At 32.5% G+C, this 25544-nt stretch overlaps 3 protein-coding genes across 4 annotated transcripts in view; all 3 read left to right on the top strand.

The window, feature by feature from the left end:
* LOC143231917 (cytokine receptor-like) overlaps positions 1 to 25544 on the top strand; it is a 259166-nt gene that overhangs the window by 52212 nt on the left and 181410 nt on the right. The window lies entirely within an intron of this gene.
* LOC143231896 (intracellular coagulation inhibitor 1-like) lies at positions 8931 to 13829 on the top strand. Its single transcript, XM_076466693.1, has 2 exons — positions 8931 to 9088; positions 12500 to 13829. Exons 1-2 carry the CDS (start codon positions 9066 to 9068, stop codon positions 13674 to 13676), a joined length of 1200 nt encoding a protein of 399 aa, XP_076322808.1. The 5' UTR covers positions 8931 to 9065; the 3' UTR covers positions 13677 to 13829.
* Positions 13640 to 25215, top strand: LOC143231899 (intracellular coagulation inhibitor 3). Its single transcript, XM_076466708.1, has 3 exons — positions 13640 to 13778; positions 16874 to 17423; positions 23032 to 25215. Exon 3 carries the CDS (start codon positions 23044 to 23046, stop codon positions 24286 to 24288), a length of 1245 nt encoding a protein of 414 aa, XP_076322823.1. The 5' UTR covers positions 13640 to 13778; positions 16874 to 17423; positions 23032 to 23043; the 3' UTR covers positions 24289 to 25215.

Genomic DNA, 25544 nt, shown 5'->3' with positions numbered 1-25544 from the left:
TAACCTTCACTGTGGAGGTTTCTATTATTAAATATTACACAGTAACCTTTACTGTGGAGGTTTCTATTATTAAATATTATACAGTAACCTTTACTGTGGAGTTTTCTATTATTAAATATTACACAGTAACCTTTACTGTGGAGGTTTCTATTATTAAATATTACACAGTAACCTTTACTATGGAGTTTTCTATTATTAAATATTACACAGTAACCTTTACTGTAGAGTTTTTTATTATTAAATATTACACAGTAACTTTTACTGTGGAGTTTTCTATTATTAAATATTACATTAACCTTTACTGTGGAGTTTTCTATTATTAAATATTATACAGTAACCTTTACTGTGGAGTTTTCTATTATTAAATATTACACAGTAACCTTTACTGTAGAGTTTTCTATTATTAAATATTACACAGTAACCTTCACTGTGGAGGTTTCTATTATTAAATATTACACAGTAACCTTCACTGTGGAGGTTTCTATTATTAAATATTACACAAAAACCTTCACTGTGGAGGTTTCTATTATTAAATATTACACAGTAACCTTTACTGTGGAGTTTTCTATTATTAAATATTATGCAGTAACCTTTACTGTGAAGGTTTCTATTATTAAATATTACACAGTAACCTTTACTGTGGAGGTTTCTATTATTAAATATTACACAGTAACCTTCACTCTGGAGGTTTCTATTAATAAATATTACACAGTAACCTTCACTCTGGAGGTTTCTATTATTAAATATTACACTGTAACCTTTACTGTGGAGTTTTCTATTATTAAATATTACACAGTAACCTTTACTGTGGAGTTTTCTATTATTAAATATTACACAGTAACCTTTACTGTGGAGTTTTCTATTATTAAATATTACACAGTAACCTTCACTGTGGAGTTTCTATTATTAAATATTACACAGTAACCTTCACTGTGGGGTTTCTATTATTAAATATTACACAGTAACCTTTACTGTGGAGTTTTCTATTATTAAATATTACACAGTAACCTTCACTGTGGAGTTTTCTATTATTAAATATTACACAGTAACCTTTACTGTGGAGGTTTCTATTATTAATTATTACACAGTAACCTTCACTGTGGAGTTTTCTATTTTTAAATATTACACAGTAACCTTTACTGTGGAGTTTTCTATTATTAAATATTACACAGTAACCTTCACTGTGAAGGTTTCTATTATTAAATATTACACTAACCTTTACTGTGGAGTTTTCTATTATTAAATATTACCCAGTAACCTTTACTGTGGAGGTTTCTATTATTAAATATTATACAGTAACCTTTACTGTGGAGTTTTCTATTATTAAATATTATACAGTAACCTTTACTGTGGAGGTTTCTATTATTAAATATTACACAGTAACCTTTACTGTGGAGTTTTCTATTTTTAAATATTACACAGTAACCTTTACTGTGGAGTTTTCTATTATTAAATATTACACAGTAACCTTCACTGTGGAGGTTTCTATTATTAAATATTACACTAACCTTTACTGTGGAGTTTTCTATTATTAAATATAACACAGTAACTTTTACTGTGGAGTTTTCTATTATTAAATATTACACTAACCTTTACTGTGGAGTTTTCTATTATTAAATATTACACATTAACCTTTACTGTGGAGTTTTCTATTATTAAATATTACACAGTAACCTTCACTGTGGAGGTTTCTATTATTAAATATTACACAAAAACCTTCACTGTGGAGGTTTCTATTATTAAATATTACACAGTAACCTTTACTGTGGAGTTTTCTATTATTAAATATTATACAGTAACCTTTACTGTGAAGGTTTCTATTATTAAATATTACACAGTAACCTTTACTGTGGTGTTTTCTATTATTAAATATTACACAGTAACCTTCACTCTGGAGGTTTCTATTATTAAATATTACACAGTAACCTTCACTGTGGAGGTTTCTATTATTAAATATTACACTGTAACCTTTACTGTGGAGTTTTCTATTATTAAATATTACACAGTAACCTTTACTGTGGAGTTTTCTATTATTAAATATTACACAGTAACCTTTACTGTGGAGTTTTCTATTATTAAATATTACACAGTAACCTTTACTGTGGAGTTTTCTATTATTAAATATTACATAGTAACCTTCACTGTGGAGGTTTCTGTTATTAAATATTGCACTAACCTTTACTGCGGAGTTTTCTATTATTAAATATTACACAGTAACCTTTACTGTGGAGGTTTCTATTATTAAATATTATACAGTAACCTTTACTGTGGAGTTTTCTATTATTAAATATTATACAGTAACCTTTACTGTGGAGGTTTCTATTATTAAATATTACACAGTAACCTTTACTGTGGAGTTTTCTATTATTAAATATCACACAGTAACCTTCACTGTGGAGTTTTCTATTATTAAATATTACACAGTAACCTTTACTGTGGAGTTTTCTATTATTAAATATTACACAATAACCTTTACTGTGGAGGTTTCTATTATTAAATATTATACAGTAATCTTTACTGTGGAGATTTCTATTATTAAATATTGCACAGTAACCTTTACTGTGGAGATTTCTATTATTAAATATTACACAGTAACCTTTACTGTGGAGATTTCTATTATTAAATATTACACAGTAATGTGTAACTTGTTACCCCTGTTCTACAATCGTTTTATATTATAGTATGAAATAGTAAATAAGATTTGATCTGTAGTTTTGTTTCATAACACTTGTTAAATCTAGAAAGATTCATAACACTTGGTAAATCTAGAAAGTTTCATAACACTTGTTAAATCTAGAAAGATTCATAACACTTGTTAAATCTAGAAAGATTCATATCACTTGGTAAATCTAGAAAGTTTCATAACACTTGTTAAATTTAGAAAGTTTCGTAACACTTGTTAAATCTAGAAAGATTCGTAACACTTGGTAAATCTAGAAAGATTCATAACACTTGGTAAATCTAGAAAGATTTAAAACACTTGGTAAATCTAGAAAGTTTCAAAACACTTGTTAAATCTAGAAAGTTTCATAACACTTATTAAATCTAGAAAGATTCATAACACTTGTAAATCTAGAAAGTTTCATAACACTTGTTAAATCTAGAAAGTTTCATAACACTTGGTAAATCTAGAAAGTTTCATAACACTTGGTAAATCTAGAAAGTTTCAAAACACTTGTTAAATCTAGAATGTTTCATAACACTTGTTAAATCTAGAAAGATTCATAACACTTAGTAAATCTAGAAAGTTTCATAACACTTGTTAAATCTAAAAGTTTCATAAGATACATTTTTCTGTAACATCTGTAACACTGAAGTTGGGGGGAGGTGAATGATACATTTTTCTGTAACACTGAAGTTGGGGGAAGGTAAAAGATGCATTTTTCTGTATCATCTGTAACACTGAAGTTGGGGGAAGGTTTAAGATGCATTTTTCTGTAACGTCTGTAGCACTGAAGTTGGGGGGAGGTGAATGATACATTTTTCTGTAACACTGAAGTTGGGGGAAGGTAAAAGATACATTTTTCTGTAACATCTGTAACACTGAAGTTGGGGGGAGGTGAATGATACATTTTTCTGTAACACTGAAGTTGGGGAAGGTAAAGATGCATTTTCTGTATCATCTGTAACACTGAAGTTGGGGGAAGGTTTAAGATGCATTTTTCTGTAACATCTGTAACACTGAAGTTGGGGGGAGGTGAAAGATACATTTTTCTGTAACACTGAAGTTGGGGGAAGGTAAAAGATACATTTTTCTGTAACATCTGTAACACTGAAGTTGGGGGGAGGTGAATGATACATTTTTCTGTAACACTGAAGTTGGGGGAAGGTAAAAGATGCATTTTTCTGTAACATCTGTAACACTGAAGTTGAGGGAAGGTAAAAGATGCATTTTTCTGTAACATCTGTAACACTAAAGCTGGGGGGAGGTGAAAGATACATTTTTCTGTAACATCTATAACACTGAAGATCCGTAAAAGAAACAAACACCTTTTCAGGATTTAAGCGATTTCTTTCATCTTAAAGAGTCAGAACTTACCCAATCACGTTCTTTCAAAGGAAAGTTCCAATTTTAAACCTTAACCCATTGGTGCACAACACAACAATGACATATAACTTTATTTACTTTGAACGTTTTGTTCCTCTTTTCACCATACAGAAATAATTTAGACATTTGTGAAATGCACTTTTTACAAATGGTCTTTACTCTCCAGATAATACTGAAATTAAACTTTTTATTTCACCCAATCTTTTAGCATTACAGTTTCATCAGAGCTAGTAATACTAGACCTAGGCTTAGCATAAATTGGAGATATGGCGCTTGATTCGCAAACTCAGGATCGTCGGTTTGAATCTCCCATCCCACCAAATATGCTCACCTTTTTCAGCCGTGGGATCGTAATGGTGTGACGATTATAGAGTAGCCCAAGTTAGCGGTGGTCAGGGGTCATTAGTTGTCCTACCTTTAGCCTTATGAATAGTTATTGTAGTCAATATTTCAAGTGTAAATAAACTTTATCATAGTCCAGCATTTCATGGTCATAGGTTTGATCATAACCTATTGTTTCATGGCTAATAGGTTTAATCATAACCTACTGTTTCATGGCTAATAGGTTTGATCATAGTCCAGCATTTCATGGTCATAGGTTTAATCATAACCTAGTGTTTCATGGCTAATAGGTTTAATCATAACCTAGTGTTTCATGGCTAATAGGTTTGATCATAACCTAGTGTTTCATGGCTAATAGGTTTGACCGTAACCTTCTGTTTCATGGCTAATAGGTTTAATCATAACCTAGTGTTTTATGGCTAATAGGTTTGACCATAACCTACTGTTTAATAGCTAATAGGTTTAATCATAACCTATTGTTTGGTGGCTAATAGGTTTAATCATAACCTACTGTTTCATGGCTAATAGGTTTGATCATAGTCCAGCATTTCATGGTCATAGGTTTGATCATAACCTAGTGTTTCATGGCTAATAGGTTTAATCATAACCTAGTGTTTCATAGCTGATAGGTTTGATCATAACCTAGTGTTTCATGGCTAATAGGTTTGACCGTAACCTACTGTTTCTTGGCTAATAGGTTTAATCATAACCTAGTGCTTTATGGCTAATAGGTTTGACCATAATCTACTGTTTAATAGCTAATAGGTTTAATCATAACCTATTGTTTCGTGGCTAATAGGTTTTATCATAATCTACTGTTTCATGGCTAATAGGTTTGATCATAACCTAGTGTTTCATGGCTAATAGGTTTGATCATAACCTAGTGTTTCATGGCTAATAGGTTTGACCATAACCTACTGTTTCTTGGCTAATAGGTTTAATCATAACCTAGTGTTTTATGGCTAATAGGTTTGACCATAACCTACTGTTTAATAGCTAATAGGTTTAATCATAACCTATTGTTTGGTGGATAATAGATTTAATCATAACCTACTGTTTCATGGCTAATAGGTTTGATCATAACCTAGTGTTTCATGGCTAATAGGTTTAATCATAACCTAGTGTTTCATGGCTAATAGGTTTGATCATAACCTAGTGTTTCATGGCTAATATGTTTAATCATAACCTAGTGTTTCATGGCTGATAGGTTTGATCATAACCTAGTGTTTCATGGCTAATAGGTTTGACCGTAACCTACTGTTTCTTGGCTAATAGGTTTAATCATAACCTAGTGTTTTATGGCTAATAGGTTTAATCATAACCTAGTGTTTTATGGCTAATAGGTTTGACCATAACCTACTGTTTAATAGCTAATAGGTTTAATCATAACCTATTGTTTGGTGGCTAATAGGTTTAATCATAACCTACTGTTTCATGGCTAATAGGTTTGATCATAGTCCAGCATTTCATGGTCATAGGTTTGATCATAACCTAGTGTTTCATGGCTAATAGGTTTAATCATAACCTAGTGTTTCATAGCTAATAGGTTTGATCATAACCTAGTGTTTCATGGCTAATAGGTTTGACCATAACCTACTGTTTCTTGGCTAATAGGTTTAATCATAACCTAGTGTTTTATGGCTAATAGGTTTGACCATAACCTACTGTTTAATAGCTAATAGGTTTAATCATAACCTATTGTTTGGTGGATAATAGGTTTAATCATAACCTACTGTTTCATGGCTAATAGGTTTGATCATAACCTAGTGTTTCATGGCTAATAGGTTTAATCATAACCTAGTGTTTCATGGCTAATAGGTTTGATCATAACCTAGTGTTTCATGGCTAATATGTTTAATCATAACCTAGTGTTTCATGGCTGATAGGTTTGATCATAACCTAGTGTTTCATGGCTAATAGGTTTGACCGTAACCTACTGTTTAATAGCTAATAGGTTTAATCATTACCTATTGTTTCGTGGCTAATAGGTTTTATCATAATCTACTGTTTCATGGCTAATACGTTTGACCATAACCTACTGTTTCTTGGCTAATAGATTTAATCATAACCTAGTGTTTTATGGCTAATAGATTTGACCATAACCTACTGTTTAATAGCTAATAGGTTTTATCATAATCTACTGTTTCATGGCTAATAGGTTTGATCATAACCTAGTGTTTCATGGCTAATATGTTTAATCATAACCTAGTGTTTCATGGCTGATAGGTTTGATCATAACCTAGTGTTTCATGGCTAATAGGTTTGACCATAACCTACTGTTTAATAGCTAATAGGTTTAATCATAACCTATTGTTTCGTGGCTAATAGGTTTTATCATAATCTACTGTTTCATGGCTAATAAGTTTGACCATAACCTACTATTTCTTGGCTAATAGATTTAATTATAACCTACTGTTTCTTGGCTAATAGGTTTAATCATAACCTAGTGTTTTATGGCTAATAGGTTTGACCATAACCTACTGTTTAATAGCTAATAGGTTTGATCATAACTTAGTGTTTCATAGCTAATAGGTTTGATCATAACCTACTGTTTCTTGGCTAATAGGTTTAATCATAACCTAGTGTTTTATGGCTAATAGGTTTGACCATAACCTACTGTTTAATAGCTAATAGGTTTAATCATAACCTATTGTTTCGTGGCTAATAGGTTTTATCATAATCTACTGTTTCATGGCTAATAGGTTTGATCATAACCTAGTGTTTCAAGGCCAAATGGTTTAATCATAACCTACTGTTTCATAGCTAATAGGTTTGATCATAACCTACTGTTTCTTGGCTAATAGGTTTAATCATAACCTAGTGTTTTATGGCTAATAGGTTTGACCATAACCTACTGTTTAATAGCTAATAGGTTTAATCGTAACCTATTGTTTCATGGCTAATAGGTTTGATCATAACCTAGTGTTTCATGGCTAATAGGTTTGATCATAACCTAGTGTTTCATGGCTAATAGGTTTGACCATAACCTACTGTTTCTTGGCTAATAGGTTTAATCATGACCTAGTGTTTTATGGCTAATAGGTTTGACCATAACCTACTGTTTAATAGCTAATAGGTTTAATCATAACCTATTGTTTCGTGGCTAATAGGTTTTATCATAATCTACTGTTTCATGGCTAATAGGTTTGATCATAACCTAGTGTTTCATGGCTAATAGGTTTGAGCATAACCTAGTGTTTCATGGCTAATAGGTTTGACCATAACCTACTGTTTCTTGGCTAATAGGTTTAATCATAACCTAGTGTTTTATGGCTAATAGGTTTGACCATAACCTACTGTTTAATAGCTAATAGGTTTAATCATAACCTATTGTTTCGTGGCTAATAGGTTTGATCATAACCTAGTGTTTCAAGGCCAAATGGTTTAATCATAACCTAGTGTTTCATGGCTAATAGGTTTAATCATAACTTCGTGTTTCATGGCTAATAGGTTTGATCATAACCTAGTGTTTCATAGCTAATAGGTTTGATCATAACCTACTGTTTCTTGGCTAATAGGTTTAATCATAACCTAGTGTTTTATGGCTAATAGGTTTGACCATAACCTACTGTTTAATAGCTAATAGGTTTAATCATAACCTATTGTTTCGTGGCTAATAGGTTTTATCATAATCTACTGTTTCATGGCTAATATGTTTGATCATAACCTAGTGTTTCATATCTAATATGTTTGATCATAACCTAGTGTTTCATGGCTAATAGGTTTGATAATAACCTAGTGTTTTATGGCTAATAGGTTTGATCATAACCTAGTGTTTCATGGCTAATAGGTTTGATCATAACCTAGTGTTTTATGGCTAATAGGTTTGATCATAACCTAGTGTTTCATGGCTAATAGGTTTGATCATAACCTAGTGTTTCATGGCTAATAGATTTGATCATAACCTAGTGTTTCATGGCTAATAGGTTTGATCATAACCTAGTGTTTCATGGCTAATAGATTTGATCATAACCTAGTGTTTCATGGCTAATATGTTTGATCATAACCTAGTGTTTCATGGCTAATATGTTTGATCATAACCTAGTGTTTCAGGTTTACCACGGTTGAATGCTGATGTTAAGTTCTTTAACTGGTAATTTTAAAATTCTTGGTGGACTCTATGTGGAAACTGCGTAACGAAAATTTGGTTGTCATTAATAAGAAATATGTTTAGTTAAGATACATTATTATAACAGAAGTTACGTCTGAGTCAATGAGGATTCTTTCACAGAAGTTTTGCTTCTGAAGATGAATAATCAGTAGTTCGAATATATTTGGGGTTTGGGGTCTTTTCCAGCCCCGTTCTATACTTTTAAATCTAAAATAGGGTTAACTATAAATCATCTTTAAACTTAGTTTAATTTATTCTAGAGTATGTGTGTATGTATTTTCTGTTGCTGTTTTTCCAAATACATTGTTTTTCTAACTGAATTACAGTTTCTTATTAACCATTACGAAATTATCGTTCTTGCAACAACCCGAATTATATTGAAGCTTTCTCAATAAGTCATTACACCATTTCTCTTGTATCAACTAGTCAGACAAACACGCTGGAAACTCGCCAGACAGGGACAAGTTTTTATCATTGTGAAAGTTTGATACTGACACGCGTCAAAAAAATTCACCATGAAAGTACTTAAAGGATCAACATACATTGTTTGAACTAATCGTAACCATGACTACGACTATGTACTTCAGGTAAGGCTTGTACCGGTTTAATAAAACATTTATCAAACTGGATGTTTAAGAAAGGCTTACTTACACTGAAATAATATTGTAGTTATTATGTTTAGACTGTATTGTAATGTTTTTAAATTTTTCTGCTGGTTTTTTAAATTATTTGGTGTAAATAATTCATAGTCTAGTACACATAACGAAAGTATTATGTCATTCTCTCTTAATGATGTTCAAACGGAAATACCATGATCATCGTAAAAACTTACGTGTACACTTAAACTAAATATTTTACTAAGATTAAAACTGACTCACTGTATTACACATCAACTCTAGTGTTATATCTGTAACCTTATTTCCAGACACTCTCTTGAAATGACCTCTACGTAATTTAGGATCCGTCATCTACCCAACATATAAATTAAAGATATTGAAAATATAGCTCAAAAATCTGTATTTATTTATTACAAATATGCATTGTATTTCTATTTACATTTTTAACTAAATCTACTGATAACTACACTTCTACAAACTTTTGGTAGCCCAGAAAATATCATAAGAAAGTGATATAGTAAGACTAACAGACTGCACATAGATACAGTTCAGGATAGTTCTATACCAACATTAATAAATATAATATCATTAGTCGGTGATATTACTATAGTAAGACCAACAGACTGTACATAGATACAATACAGTTCATGATAGTTCTATACCAAGATTAATAAATATAATATCATTAGTAGGTGATATTACTATAGTAAGACAAACAGACTGTACACAGATACAGTACAGTTCAGGATAGTTCTATACCAACATTAATAAATATAATATCATTAGTAGGTGATATTACTATAGTAAGACTAACAGACTGTACATAAATACAGTTCAGGATAGTTCTATACCAACATTAATAAATATAATATCATTAGTAGGTGATATTACTATAGTAAGACCAACAGACTGTACATAGATACAGTTCAGGATAGTTTTATACCAACATTAATAAATATAATATCATTAGTAGGTGATATTACTATAGTAAGACCAACAGACTGTACATAGATACAACACAGTTCAGGAAAGTTTTATACCAACATTAATAAATATAATATCATTAGTAGGTGATATTACTATAGTAAGACTAACAGACTGTACATAGATACAGTTCAGGATAGTTCTATACCAACATTAATAAATATAATATCATTAGTAGGTGTTATTACTATAGTAAGACTAACAGACTGTACATAGATACAGTACAGTTCAGGATAGTTCTACACCAACATTAATAAATATAATATCATTAGTAGGTGTTATTACTATAGTAAGACAAACAGACTGTACATAGATACAGTACAGTTCAGGATAGTTCTATACCAACATTAATAAATATAATATCATTAGTAGGTGATATTACTATAGTAAGACTAACAGACTGTACATAGATACACTACAGTTCAGGATAGTTCTGTACCAACATTAATAAATATAATATCATTAGTAGGTGATATTACTATAGTAAGACTAACAGACTGTACATAGATACAGTACAGTTCAGGATAGTTCTATACCAACATTAATAAATATAATATCATTAGTAGGTGATATTACTATAGTAAGACCAACAGACTGTACATAGATACAGTACAGTTCAGGATAGTTCTATACCAACATTAATACACATAATATCATTAGTAGGTGATATTACTATAGTAAGACTAACAGACTATACATAGATACAATACAGTTCAGGATAGTTCTATACCAACATTAATAAATATAATATCATTAGTAGGTGATATTACTATAGTAAGACCAACAGACTGTACATAGATACAGTACAGTTCAGGATAGTTCTATACCAACATTAATAAATATAATATCATTAGTAGGTGATATTACTATAGTAAGACTAACAGACTGTACATAGATACAGTACAGTTCAGGATAGTTCTATACCAACATTAATAAATATAATATCATTAGTAGGTGATATTACTATAGTAAGACTAACAGACTGTACATAGATACAGTACAGTTCAGGATAGTTCTATACCAACATTAATAAATATAATATCCTTAGTAGGTGATATTACTATAGTAAGACAAACAGACTCTACACAGATACAGTGCAGTTCAGGAAAGTTCTATACCAACATTAATAAATATAATATCATTAGTAGGTGATATTACTATAGTAAGACCAACAGACTGTACATAGATACAGTACAGTTCAGGATAGTTCTATACCAACATTAATAAATATAATATCCTTAGTATATTACTATAGTAAGACAAACAGACTGTACATAGATACAGTACAGTTCAGGATAGTTCTATACCAACATTAATAAATATAATATCATTAGTAGGTGATATTACTATAGTAAGACAAACAGACTGTACATAGATACAGTTCAGTTCAGGATAGTTCTATACCAGCATTAATAAATATAATATCATTAGTAGGTGATATTACTATAGTAAGACTAACAGACTATACATAGATACAGTACAGTTCAGGATAGTTCTACACCAACATTAATAAATATAATATCATTAGTAGGTGATATTACTATAGTAAGACTAACAGACTGTACATAGATACAGTACAGTTCAGGATAGTTCTACACCAACATTAATAAATATAATATCATTAGTAGGTGATATTACTTTTGCAAGACTAACAGACTGTACATAGATACAGTACAGTTCAGGATAGTTCTACACCAACATTAATACACATAATATCATTAGTAGGTGATATTACTATAGTAAGACTAACAGACTATACATAGATACAATACAGTTCAGGATAGTTCTATACCAACATTAATAAATATAATATCATTAGTAGGTGATATTACTATAGTAAGACCAACAGACTGTACATAGATACAGTACAGTTCAGGATAGTTCTATACCAACATTAATAAATATAATATCATTAGTAGGTGATATTACTATAGTAAGACTAACAGACTGTACATAGATACAGTACAGTTCAGGATAGTTCTATACCAACATTAATAAATATAATATCATTAGTAGGTGATATTACTATAGTAAGACTAACAGACTATACATAGATACAGTACAGTTCAGGATAGTTCGACACCAACATTAATACACATAATATCATGTTCTATATTTATTTTGATTAGTATCGCTGTTTGTTGTACACGTCTTTAATCGATCATTTCTTTAAGGTGTCGGTTACAGAATCCTCTGTGAAAGTTAATTGTAATTCTACACTGTTGGCACTTTTGTTTGTACACTTTGGAATTTCTTAATTGTAATATTTTGTTTCTTTTCTTTAACCAAAAGTGTTTTTTTTTATCTGTGTTATTGAAATATACATCGTGTGTAAGTTATCCAATATCAACCAAGACATTTACAGTGTTGGTAACATTTTTTTTCCATCTATTCCAGATACTTGAGTGCCTTATTCGTATCTTTTGCATTTTTCATTGATTGTTCATGGGAAGAGGGTCAACCCGATATCGGGTTCTCTAACCTTGCCAAGATAGTTAATAAGATTGGTTTTCAACTGTACCCAGAAATTGCAGGAAGTGAAAATGTGTTCTTCTCTCCGTTGAGCTTGTCAACTCTTTTTGGAATGTTGTATTTGGGTTCCAGAGGTCCTGAATCTCAGATCATTGCGAAGAAACTTGGATTCGAAGGGACCAATTTTGGAGGAAGGGATATTCACGAAACGTTTAAAGAGTTAGCCGTGTTTCTGGCTGACAACAGTATTGACATAGCCAACGCTCTGTTTACACAAAAGGGACTGGACATTCGTGAATCATATAAGAGAAATCTTGACCTCTATTATGGTGGAAAATCAGAAGAAGTGGACTTCGGTGGCAAATTAGTCGAAACTACAAATTACATTAATCAGTGGGTTAGTCAAAAGACGAGAAACAAAATTCCTGAACTATTTAAGGACAGTGATTTATCTGGAGCAATATTGGTGGTGTTAAACGCTATTTATTTTAAAGAAAACTGGGCCTCCAAATTCAACGTGACCGACACAAATCCCGCCACATTTACTAACCAAAACGGAAAGAAAGTCACTGTTCCCTTGATGACGCAGAAAAATGTTTTTTTGTACGGTTTTAGTTCCGAACTCGAAGCTCAAGTGGTGGATGTGCTTTACGACAGAAATAACACCAGCATGTTACTAATACTTCCGGAGAAGAATGTTGATCTTTCCTCTGTGGAGAGACAACTAACTCCTGAACTGCTTGACCGTCTCGCCGGAGAGTTGAAGAAAAGTAACGTTCACCTCTCGCTGCCGCGTTTCAGGTTAAGTTTGGAGTATAAAGAACAAATAATCAAGAGGGCGCTGAACGCAGTTGGTCTTGGCGGGCTTATTTCGTTAGACTACTCGGGAATCAGTGATGAAGGATTGAAACTAACCGACATTTACCACAAAGCTGCTCTGGAAGTGAATGAAGAAGGGACTGAAGCTGCCGCAGTGTCTGCAGCTGTTGTCCGGGCTTTAAAGACAGTTAGGGCTGATCGTCCGTTTCTGTTCTTTATCAGGGACAAACGAACAGGGCTGGTTATGTTCATGGGCCGAGTTAACAAATTGTCTTCTGTCTAGGACTACTCCAGTGTAACACTGCTTAACTTTCATTATTACACTAATGTTCTGTAGGTTTGACAACGTGACTAATTTCACATCTTTGTTTCTATCCAGCGTAAGGTAAGCTATGAAAAATTACCTCTTACGTCATCAATAAAATGTTTATCTGTGTGGTCGGCTTTTGAGTCATCATTAAGTAGTTCGACGGTAGTTCTGATGGCTGATCACAAACAATAGGATTTACATACCCATACTGGACACAGAACACATAGCCCATTGTATGGAATTGACAACAAATAAATTAAGTGGTAGGCTTTGAAAGTCGAACATTAATGTTTTGGGCTAATTTGTAATCTGAGGGTCGCGGGTTCGAATCCCTGTTACACCAAACATACTCGCCTTTTCAGCTGTTAGGGCTTTATAATGTTATGGTCGATCCCACTATTCGTTGGTAAAAGAGTAGCTCAAGAGTGGGTGGTGATGAATAACTGCGTTCCCTCTAGTCTTACACTGCTAAATTAGGGACGGCTAGCACAGATAGCCCTCGTGTAGCTTTGTGTGAAATTCAAACCAAACCATTAGGTCAATTTTATCACTTATTTTGTTTCTTATTTCTTTCTGGGATAAAGCTACACAATAGGATTTCTGTGTTCTGTCTATCACTGGAATCGAACACTGATTGTATTATCATTAAAAACTGGTTAAACAAAATATGACTAGCGACAAATAGGTTCGTGTTACAGTTACAAAGGATTTTGGAATTGAAACTTGACACAAACATAAGAGAGAGAGATTATTTTAATATGTGGTAAGCAATAAACGGGGAAAAAATAGATTTTTCTGGATTATATGAACGTTTAGTTTATATTTTTATCAATAGACGGCACCTAATTCGATTTAATTTTTTCTTTTCTGAATTCGAACACTGAGACGTACGTATACGGTAAATGTGGCGCTGAACATTATCCCTCATTTAACTAAATAATACTGAAATTACAAGACCAACTCAATTTTGGTATAGAGTACGAAAAATATTTTTGAGTATCTTGTCATTTTTCTTCAATACAGGAAAACATTTTAAACACAAATCAAAAATAATTGCTATACAACTAAATAATGCATAATAGTCGCACGAGCATTCCGCCAGTTTAATAAACATTCCAAGATGTAAAAAAAAACGTAGCTCACACAGTTGAAAATCAAAGTTTAATTACATAAATGTGTTTATAATCGAGCACAAAGCTACACAACGGGTTACCTGTGCTCTGACTGGTACCAGTTCTTAAAGGGTTATTAATTATCAATTGAAAGCAAAGTATAATTATTCACTAATTATAAGAAATTACTTGGGGCTAGGAAACGGGTTCGAACCCCCGTTACCGAAAGTGCTTTCCCTTTCAACCGAGGGGACGTTATATGTAACAGCCAAACCCACTCGGTTGATAAGCCTGAATAGACAGGACTGCAGTCCACAGGAGAAGCTACGACCAATCAAATAATACATCAGTTCTCTACGTCACAGGTTTTGTTTTTAGTTTCACCTCTGGTGAAAATGGAACATGTAACATATATTTTAATAATACAATAACTGACCATAGGTGGTGTTGGCCAGATGCCTCCTCTATAGTCTGTCTCTACTGAATTAGGGACAGTGTAGCTTTGCGCGAAATTCAAAATAACCAAATATGTATATTAACCACTTAAATACCTACGACATGTGTTTTTATCTATTTAAATAAAATCCCGTTTCTACATTTCATAGAAGTATTCATATAAAAGGTTTCAAATAAGCTTCGCACGAGCTTTCTAAAGTTATAATAAACTTGGTGATTTCTTTATTTGAATTGCACGTAAAGCTAGTTGATGGTTATCTAGACCAAATGGTCCTAACTGAATATGATAGACTAGAAGGAAGGCAACCAGTTAACAACACCTATCGTCAACTTTTGAGCTACTCGTCATCAAATAAAAATAGGAGTGAAACTTTTTTGTAAATGATGTTCACACGTGGAATTCTTTATTACATTTCAACCTTCGTAGGTCATCTTCTTTGTTAACCTGAAGATGATCTAAGACAGTCGAAACGTTGTTCTGTACTTTATTTTAATTAAAGTGTCAATACCCATACTAGCCATTTTGAGAATGTCAGTAGGCCTAATTCTGTAACTACGGACTGTTTTTTTTTTCCCCACATTATTCATAATTTGTCTATAGAGACTTAAATTCTGAGGTATCTGTATTTGAGTTATAATTTCTGTTTCACACAAATTACTGCTCCTTAAGCCTTTTACATAATACCAGAATTCGTCATTTGGGCTGAATAATGAGAGAGAAGATATTAGAATAGTAAAGATAATTTAATATTTGCTGTTTAAATAATGAAAGAATATTCAAAAGAAAAACAAACATTCGTGATCTTTATAGAAAATGTTAGGCTTAACGGTTAACCCTAATCTGTTGAGATGGATATTTCTTCAACTGTAAGTATTGTATATTGTAGTTGAATACTTTTTTTTATACTCGAAGTTTTCTTTTTTTAAAACTCGTAACGAATAAAAACAGAAGTTGCGAAACAGAATATTGACTAGCGTTCTTTGTAATGAATAATTAGAAAACAAAATACATAAGCTATAAACGTGTATTGTTCTATGACTAGCGTTCTTTGTAATGAATAATTAGAAAACAAAATACATAAGCTATAAACGTGTATTGTTCTATGACTAGCGTTCTTTGTAATGAATAATTAGGAAACAAAATACATAAACGATAAACGTGTGTTGTTCCATGACTAGCGTTCTTTGTAATGAATAATTAGGAAACAAAATACATAAACGATAAACGTGTGTTGTTCTATGACTAGCGTTCTTTGTAATGAATAATTAAGAAACAAAATACATAAACGATAAACGTGTATTGTTCTATGACTAGCGTTCTTTGTAATGAATAATTAGGAAACAAAATACATAAACGATAAACGTGTATTGTTCTATGACTAGCGTTCTTTGTAATGAATAATTAAGAAACAAAATACATAAACGATAAACGTGTGTTGTTCTATGACTAGCGTTCTTTGTAATGAATAATTAAGAAACAAAATACATAAACGATAAACGTGTGTTGTTCCATGACTAGCGTTCTTTGTAATGAATAATTAGGAAACAAAATACATAAACGATAAACGTGTATTGTTTTACTTTTTCATTATTTTTATTCAGGAAATACCTCCCCTCCAGTGACACAGCGGCGTGTCTACGGACTTATACTGCCAGAATCCAGGTTTCGATACTCGTGGCGGGGCAGAACACAGATAGCCCTTAGTGTAACTTTGTGCTTAATAAAATATTATAACCGCCAGGAACGAAAAGACTTGGGTGTCTGCCTGACCCGATAGAATGCAGGATTTCCTGAAAATAACTAAGCAACTTTAAATTCTTTTTTCCTTCATAATGGCAGGAAGTGCTAATTAATTCTTAAAGGAAAGTAAGGGGAGGAAATATTGGTAGACTTAGCACAGTAAAGACACTTTCTCTAGACAGGATACTGAATTTACGTAAATAACGTCATTGGAGTAACCAATCAAGAATCGGCCTGAAAAAGTGACAACAAGACACAAATCGAGAGTGTTTGCTATATGATTGAGTGAGGTTTTGAATAAAAAGAACGCGCGCGCGCTCGTGCAATGAAAGGGTGAACAGTTTTTCCAAAAAAGGTTTAATCAACAGTTGAGAATAAAAACGTCGTTTTAACATCTTGTCCAAGACACAGGTGAGTAACTTATTCAAGGTTCAATTGTATAAAACAAAGTTTAAAACATATACTTTTAGTTTTAATACAACTTTGACTGTTTTTAGTAGCATTAATTACGAGTTTTTCTACGATTTTAGGTTCATACATCTATAAGAAATTTTCTGTAATAAAGAATTTGAGAGACACCGTACGTAACAAAAATAATGTTTGTAATTTGTGGGAACATTTGTTTGTTATTAAAAACAACGGTTATCTGTACTCTGGCCACCACAGGTATTGAACCCGATTTCTAATGAAGTAACATGCGGGATTCGCCAAAATTCTCTCACAACAACCGTTGATTTTGTATACAGGAAGTGAGAGGTTATAAACACTTACCATAACAAATGTTAACTTGGTAGATATGTGCAGTTAGAAGTAGAAAGTTATAAACACCTACCATAACACAAGTGTTAAATCTCTAGACATGTACAGTTAGAAGTAGAAGGTTATAAACACCTATGATAACAAATGTTAACTTGGTAGATATATACAGTCAGAAGTAGAAGGTTATAGACACCTATCATAACACAAGTGTTAACTCTCTAGACATGTACAGTTAGAAGTAGATGGTTATAAACACCTATGATAACAAATGTTAACTTGGTAGATATATACAGTTAGAAGTAGAAGGTTATAGACACCTATCATAACACAAGTGTTAACTCTCTAGACATGTACAGTTAGAAGTAGATGGTTATAAACACCTATGATAACAAATGTTAACTTGGTAGATATATACAGTTAGAAGTAGAAGGTTATAAACACCTACCATAACACAAGTGTTAACTCTCTAGACATGTACAGTTAGAAGTAGAAGGTTATAAACACCTATGATAACAAATGTTAACTTGGTAGATATATACAGTTAGAAATAGAAGGTTATAGACACCTATCATAACACAAGTGTTAACTCTCTAGATATGTACAGTTAGAAGTAGAAGGTTATAAACACCTATGATAACAAATGTTAACTTGGTAGATATATACAGTTAGAAGTAGAAGGTTATAGACACCTACCATAACACAAGTGTTAACTCTCTAGACATGTACAGTTAGAAGTAGAAGGTTATAAACACCTATGATAACAAATGTTAACTTGGTAGATATATACAGTTAGAATTAGAAGGTTATAAACACCTACCATAACACAAGTGTTAACTCTCTAGACATGTACAGTTAGAAGTAGAAGGTTATAAACACCTATGATAACAAATGTTAACTTGGTAGATATATACAGTTAGAATTAGAAGGTTATAAACACCTACCATAACACAAGTGTTAACTCTCTAGACATGTGCAGTTAGAAGTAGAAGGTTATAAACACCTATGATAACAAATGTTAACTTGGTAGATATATACAGTTAGAAGTAGAAGGTTATAAACACCTACCATAACACAAGTGTTAACTCTCTAGACATGTGCAGTTAGAAGTAGAAGGTTATAAACACCTATGATAACAAATGTTAACTTGGTAGATATATATACAGTTAGAAGTAGAAGGTTATAAACACCTATGATAACAAATGTTAACTTGGTAGATATATACAGTTAGAAGTAGAAGGTTATAAACACCTACCATAACACAAGTGCTAACTCTCTAGACATGTACAGTTAGAAGTAGATGGTTATAAACACCTATTATAACAAATGTTAACTTGGTAGATATATACAGTTAGAAGTAGAAGGTTATAAACACCTATGATAACAAATGTTAACTTGGTAGATATATACAGTTAGAAGTAGAAGGTTATAAACACCTACGATAACACAAGTGTTAACTCTCTAGACATGTACAGTTAGAAGTAGAAGGTTATAAACACCTATCATAACACAAGTGTTAACTCTCTAGATATGTTGTAACGAGGATGTGTGATTAGAGGTAATGAATCATCTGTTGCATGAAGTTAAATTTAGCTGTTAAAATGACATGTATTTCTCACTGAAGTCTCTATAAAAGGATATTTTCCAAATATAATGACTGTGGAACATTAACCACATAATACTTTACTCATAGAAGATGGTTAAAGGTTAGAGTTTTCTTGAGTCATTGCCAAACTAATAACAAATACAATATATAATATTGCACAAAATAAACTGGCTTGTCTTGTGTAAATACCAAGAGTTTGTGTGAGAGTAAAATCCGTGATGTACACTCGATTCGCTAAAATAAAGACACGAACGTTTTGCCTATTTCTTTACTTATAACTGGATTTTAATTAATTGTTAGTACTGGCCATGCACACTTGTTAGTTTAACAATGGCTGGAAAGTTTTTTGAAACCTGTCTCGTGTGGGTAACCATGGTGCAAATGGTGGAAAGCTGTCTTTAATAGCTAAAAGACTTAGTATTACTGCTGACTGGGACTTTGTTTATCCAGGTTTGAGACGATCTTTGTTCAAAGTACTCTCAAATTACTCTATAGAATGAAAATAAATGTATGAGCGCCATCAAACAAATATTCATAAAAACATGGATTTTATTTCGGATTCTTCCTCATTCACAAAGAAGATGAAGAAATGTGTAGGTTCACATTATTTTAAAGTACCAATGACTCACAGTAAGTAGTTTGTAGATGAACTCAAACTGTTAGAATCTTTTGTTATTGTTTTTATAAAATGTTCTTGAACGATTAACTTTGGCTCTCTGCTGGTACATAACAACAGTTTTCTGTTGCTGTAACCCAAGCTCAAGACAAGAGAGAGTGAAATCAAGGAGAAAATGTTAAAATTTAAACGACAGCGAGTGATTGATCGTCAAGACACATATGGTTTTACCTTCTCACTGAATTGAACAAAAGTGGGCGTTGCTAGTAATTATACAGACCGCAGCAAATATATTCCAGTTTTCACACTTCACATTAAAACACCACACGCCAAGCAACAAATATAAGTGTTCTGTCCATCATGTGCATATTAAATGAAATGCGATTATTGTATACTATACAGGTAAGCATCTTTAACTTGGCCGATCAAATGAGGACAAAAACAGTTTTGATTGGGTACAGTTGTGGCGTCATTTGCATTTAAAGATGTATGTGACTACATATGAAGCTTATGTCTTAGTTGGGTTGGGTTGCTATTGTTAAAATACGATGTTCCGTAGCCTGCCCTCTGTATACGATACTGAAAACAAGAGTATTATTTTATCACGACGAATACTGTATTATAATACTGTCTTCCGCTTCGTACAGTCAATACTGTATTATAATACTGTCTTCCACTTCGTACAGTCAATACTGTATTATAATACTGTCTTCCACTTCGTACAGTCAATAAAACAACCTTCAACTAGGTTGAGATGAACAACGATAAACAATATTTTTTCTTCTCAAGATGTATTGGAATGTTTAGTATACTTTCTGTGAGTAAAGTTAATATTTAATTGGGAATACTGTATTTGATATATTAATATACACTTAAGACATTTACCTCAACATGGTTTCACAAACTGGGACTAAAGAAGTGAAACTTAAAAGTTGGAAAATGATGGGTTCAACATTATATTTTTATAATAACATCCGACCACCGTATTACCTCAAAGTATCAAAGTTATCTCTCACGAAACGATATAGTCAAAGGTAAACCTGAGAGGTTTGTGTCCAGCCAATGTCCAAGCGAGAGGTCACTAATTAGGATCCTATAAAGTGCAAATAAAAAGCTGCCCTAGGAATTGTAAGAAGTGTGAGAGAGGGAACACGTGCCTGCGATGTTTTATTGTCTTCAAAATTTACATGTTCTGCAGTAATTACTGCTGACATCCATTTTTCTTCAGCACGTGCAAATTGTTCACGAAACGTCATATTGCATTTTTACATAAATGAATTAGTTTCATTGAAACCGAGTCACATTTTGTTATGCTTAAATGTTGACAACCACTGGCTACAGATTTCTCTAGAAGTAAGAATCGTTGTAGAACCAATGAGAAACATACCACTAGTATATAAACGGTTAACAGGTCACATTACGTGTCATTTCTAGATAGTGTTTGTTCGTGCGTGCATATTGACTTTTTTTTTTCAACAATATTTATTCATCGCTATGGCAATTAGAGGTTGTGTAAATGATCCAAACACGTTCAGTTATATTTGTTGTAAAGAAACAAAGGTAAAATATTACATAATTCATAAAAAAGTGTTACACGCATCTTGGAATAAAACTTGTGGACTAGGACAAATCATGGGCTTCAAACAACATTATCACTGTTTGTAACGAAGAGTTGAGACAATTGATTAGAGGTAAGAAAAAAAACATTTGAAATTCCATTGTTTGTTGTGAGTCTAGAAGACATGGAGATGACTGCTACTTTTTTAATCTTGTAACGTGCAAGGCTACAACATTGAAAATAAAAAGGTACCTGCACCTACTACATCAATATGTTATAAGACTTGGTGCTTATGGACCTGATGTACGTGTACCTACTTCATCAATATGTTATAAGACTTGCTGCTTATGGACCTGATGTACCTCTACCTACTACATCAATATGTTACAAGACTTGCTGCTTATGGACCTGATGTACCTCTACCTACTACATCAATATATTATAAGACTTGGTGCTTATGAACCTGATGTACCTCTACCTACTACATCAATATGTTATAAGACTTGGTGCTTATGGACCTGATGTACGTGTACCTACTCCATCAGAGACTCTTGATACAGTTTCATCTGATGTCAATATAAATGATGATTGAGATTGTTCGATATAAGATTGTTTCAACTTAAGATATCTGATAAACCATAACGTTTCATGCAAGGTGAACTTAATAATTTTGTGAGAGATTTTGGTCTTTCAAAGTATCCATCAGAGGGTAAATAAAACAATGACGTGAGCTAAGTCAGAGTCCTCCCCCCAAATTTGTAAAAAAAAAAATATTTACATGATAAAAAAAAGGATATTATTTTCGAAATGTGCGTAACTGAGTTACGGAAAATCTGTTATTAAAATTAAAACAACTTTTATGAAGAAATTAGTATTAGGCCTATTTGTATATTTAACTCTTCAATCGATATAATTACTGTCACTCGGGCAGCAGATTGTTCGATGGGTGTTTTCAAGATTATCATACATTTACCTTGAAAAGTTAGTGGTTGGAATTCCAAATAATATTAAACTCTATAATTGTTTGTTTTTTTTTAATTTCGCACAAAGCTACTCGAGGGCTATCTGTGCTAGCTGTCCATAATTTAGTAGTGTAAGACTAGAGGGAAGGCAGCTAGTCATCACCACCCACCGCCAACTCTTGCGCTACTCTTTTACCAACGAATAGTGGGATTGACCGTCACATTATAATGCCCCCACGGCTGAAAGGGCAAGTATGTTTGGCACGCCCGGGATGCGTACCCGCGACCCTCAGATTACGAGTCGCACGCCTTAACACGCTTGGCCATGCCGAGCCAAACTCTATAATATAAACAAGTTCGAGACTTGGAGAACGTGCAGCTTTCCTTGGTGTTTTAGAGTAGTTTTCTTTCTCATAAGACTTATTTTAATTTGTGTTAAATATATATTTCTCTGTTACTATTTCTTCAAATATCATAAAGTCTCGATGTTAATGTTGTGAAATACATTGTTTTGTTGTCAGGTCGAAAAGAAAATGAAGACTTTAATTTTTACCTTGTCTTCACTGCAACTCATCTTCTTACCGCAATTGTCTCTGGGTAATTATTTACTGGATGAAATTCTTCATTTATCTGATGTCGACCAACAGCAGTTAAGTGCAGTGACAAGAATTACAAACGCTAGCAACTATTTTGGTTTCGATCTCTACAACACCCTGAAGGGAAGTGGTAATGTACTAATTTCTCCATACAGTCTGTCCTGCGCCATGGCCATGGTGTACCTGGGATCCCGTGGAGTAACAGAACGTGAGATGCACTCTGTCCTTAACTACGGCTCTTTTGGGTTGACCCGTGACGACGTCCGGCTCGGTTTCCAACAAGCAATAAACACTCTCACCAGCAACACCATTGGTTATACCTTGGACACAGCAAATGCACTTTTGATACAGCGTTCATTTGAGGTTCAGGAGGACTTTAGGCAAAAAATTGAAACAGATTTTGGGGCAGAGGTGCGAGAAGTAGACTTTCAATCTCAAACAACCCTTGTCCAGCAAGCTATCAATACCTGGACTGCTCAAAAAACTCAGAATAATATACAGAATATCTTGAAAGAACCACCTGACAGTAACACCCTGCTGTTTTTTCTGAATGCAGTTTATTTCAAAGGTTTCTGGGAAACTACGTTTGATCCAAAACAATCCACAATTATGAAATTCTACAACAACGGAAGTGTTTCGACAGACACCGTTATGATGATGATGGAATCGAGACTTCCGTTTGGCTACGTTGAAAGTTTGAATTGTTTGGCATTAGAGATGCCTTACCAAGGAAGAAATGTAACTATGTTATTGTTGTTGCCAGTTAGTCCAAACGGATTACCAGAACTGGAACAAGCGTTGTCTCCTGCCTCTATCAGCTTGATTGATTCAACTCTTCGTAAAAGAAGGGTCAAAGTGTTTATTCCTAAGTTTAAACTTGAGGAAGAATATGAAGAAGTCTTAAAGGAAGGTTTATCGGATATGGGAATGAAAAGTCTTTTCGGCTTCAACGCTAATCTGAATGGAATTACTGAGGATACTGGTCTCTACGTCACTACTGTTGTCCACAAGACTTCTATTGAAGTTGATGAAGAAGGCACCGTAGCTAGTGCTGCAAGCGGTGTTGGTGGTGGTTGGCGAAGTGCAACACCAAGATTTATGGCAAACCATCCGTTTTTATTCTTCATCCGACATTCAGAAACCGGTGCTGTGCTATTTATGGGGAGAGTTTCGCAGCTGTAAGACGATTGGTGCTTCTGTTACTCAGAGACGAACTAGATATATGAGTATTATAATCGTACATATAAGATTGTTTTTATCGTGGCACTTATCTTAAAAAATAACAGTAAATGTAATGAAATATTCGCTCAGAAGTATGCGTTTTATTTTAAAGAAATCTGATTGAATTTATAAAAAAATGTTTTTCGCTAAACATTCTAATACTAATATTGTAACGGTAATATTCTATACGCCTCCAAAGCTTTAACACTAAGCCTATTTAAATACAAATAACATTGAGAAAGACACTTTCGTTTCCTTGTAATAATAATATTAATGCCATACAACAAGAAATAAAATGCAATGAAAGTAAAACCATAATAACATGCTAAAATATAAAAGGAATGATTACTAATTATTACATCGTTTAAATTTGGTGCATTATAACTAAAAAAATAACAAATTGTTTTCCTTGATAAAGAAAATTTAATCATTGGACGAAAATGTGAGAGAGACATCTAAAACTACGTTTCAGTTTAGAAATGAGAGTTGATAGTGGTAAATATGTAAAATATTAATTATTTTAACCGATAGTTATTGACAGTTTGATAATTAAAAATGATTCGCCTCTTTAATTTATATTTACTTCTTAAACGTTCATTCCCAATAATGTTAACGGATGCGCTAATAACTTTGTACTTGAATATTTTTATTTTTTTTGAAAATATATGCTTCCAAATATAGTTTCTGAAAGCTGTTTAGATTTGTTGTTAGGGTTTTGGTTCTACGTTATATCGATTTTCTTTTTAATTTACTTTGTGTAAACTATATACTGTAGTCACTACTCTACGTTATTACATAATATGTCTTGTGTGATTGTATAATATTTCATACCTACTGTATTTAACACGATTACCAACTTTATACAAAATAAAATGATTTTAAATCGTATTAAATCTTTATCTTTAAAAAATATATTTGTTATAATATTTGTCATTTGCGTCTTTGTGTTGTATTGTTCTAAGCATCAATAAAACACAAAGGGTAAATGTCCCATAATAGTGTAAATTAATAATTCTTATTGGTTTCATTTCACATCAACAACGAATCCTCTGAAAAACACCTGGATTATTTAAACATGTTGATTGTATGAAATACACAGGTTGTATTGTTGAATATGTGTCGTTTTCAATAGTTGTTTACCAACACAGTGGACTTGAAAGTATTATCAATATACGTTTACCTAACAACACATTTGACCTTAAGGGTCATGTGGCTGT

The sequence above is a fragment of the Tachypleus tridentatus genome, chromosome 1 (assembly GCF_004210375.1).
Source record: "Tachypleus tridentatus isolate NWPU-2018 chromosome 1, ASM421037v1, whole genome shotgun sequence".
Classification (NCBI taxonomy): Eukaryota; Metazoa; Arthropoda; class Merostomata; order Xiphosura; family Limulidae; genus Tachypleus; species Tachypleus tridentatus.
This window is presented reverse-complemented; position numbering and strand designations above follow the sequence as displayed.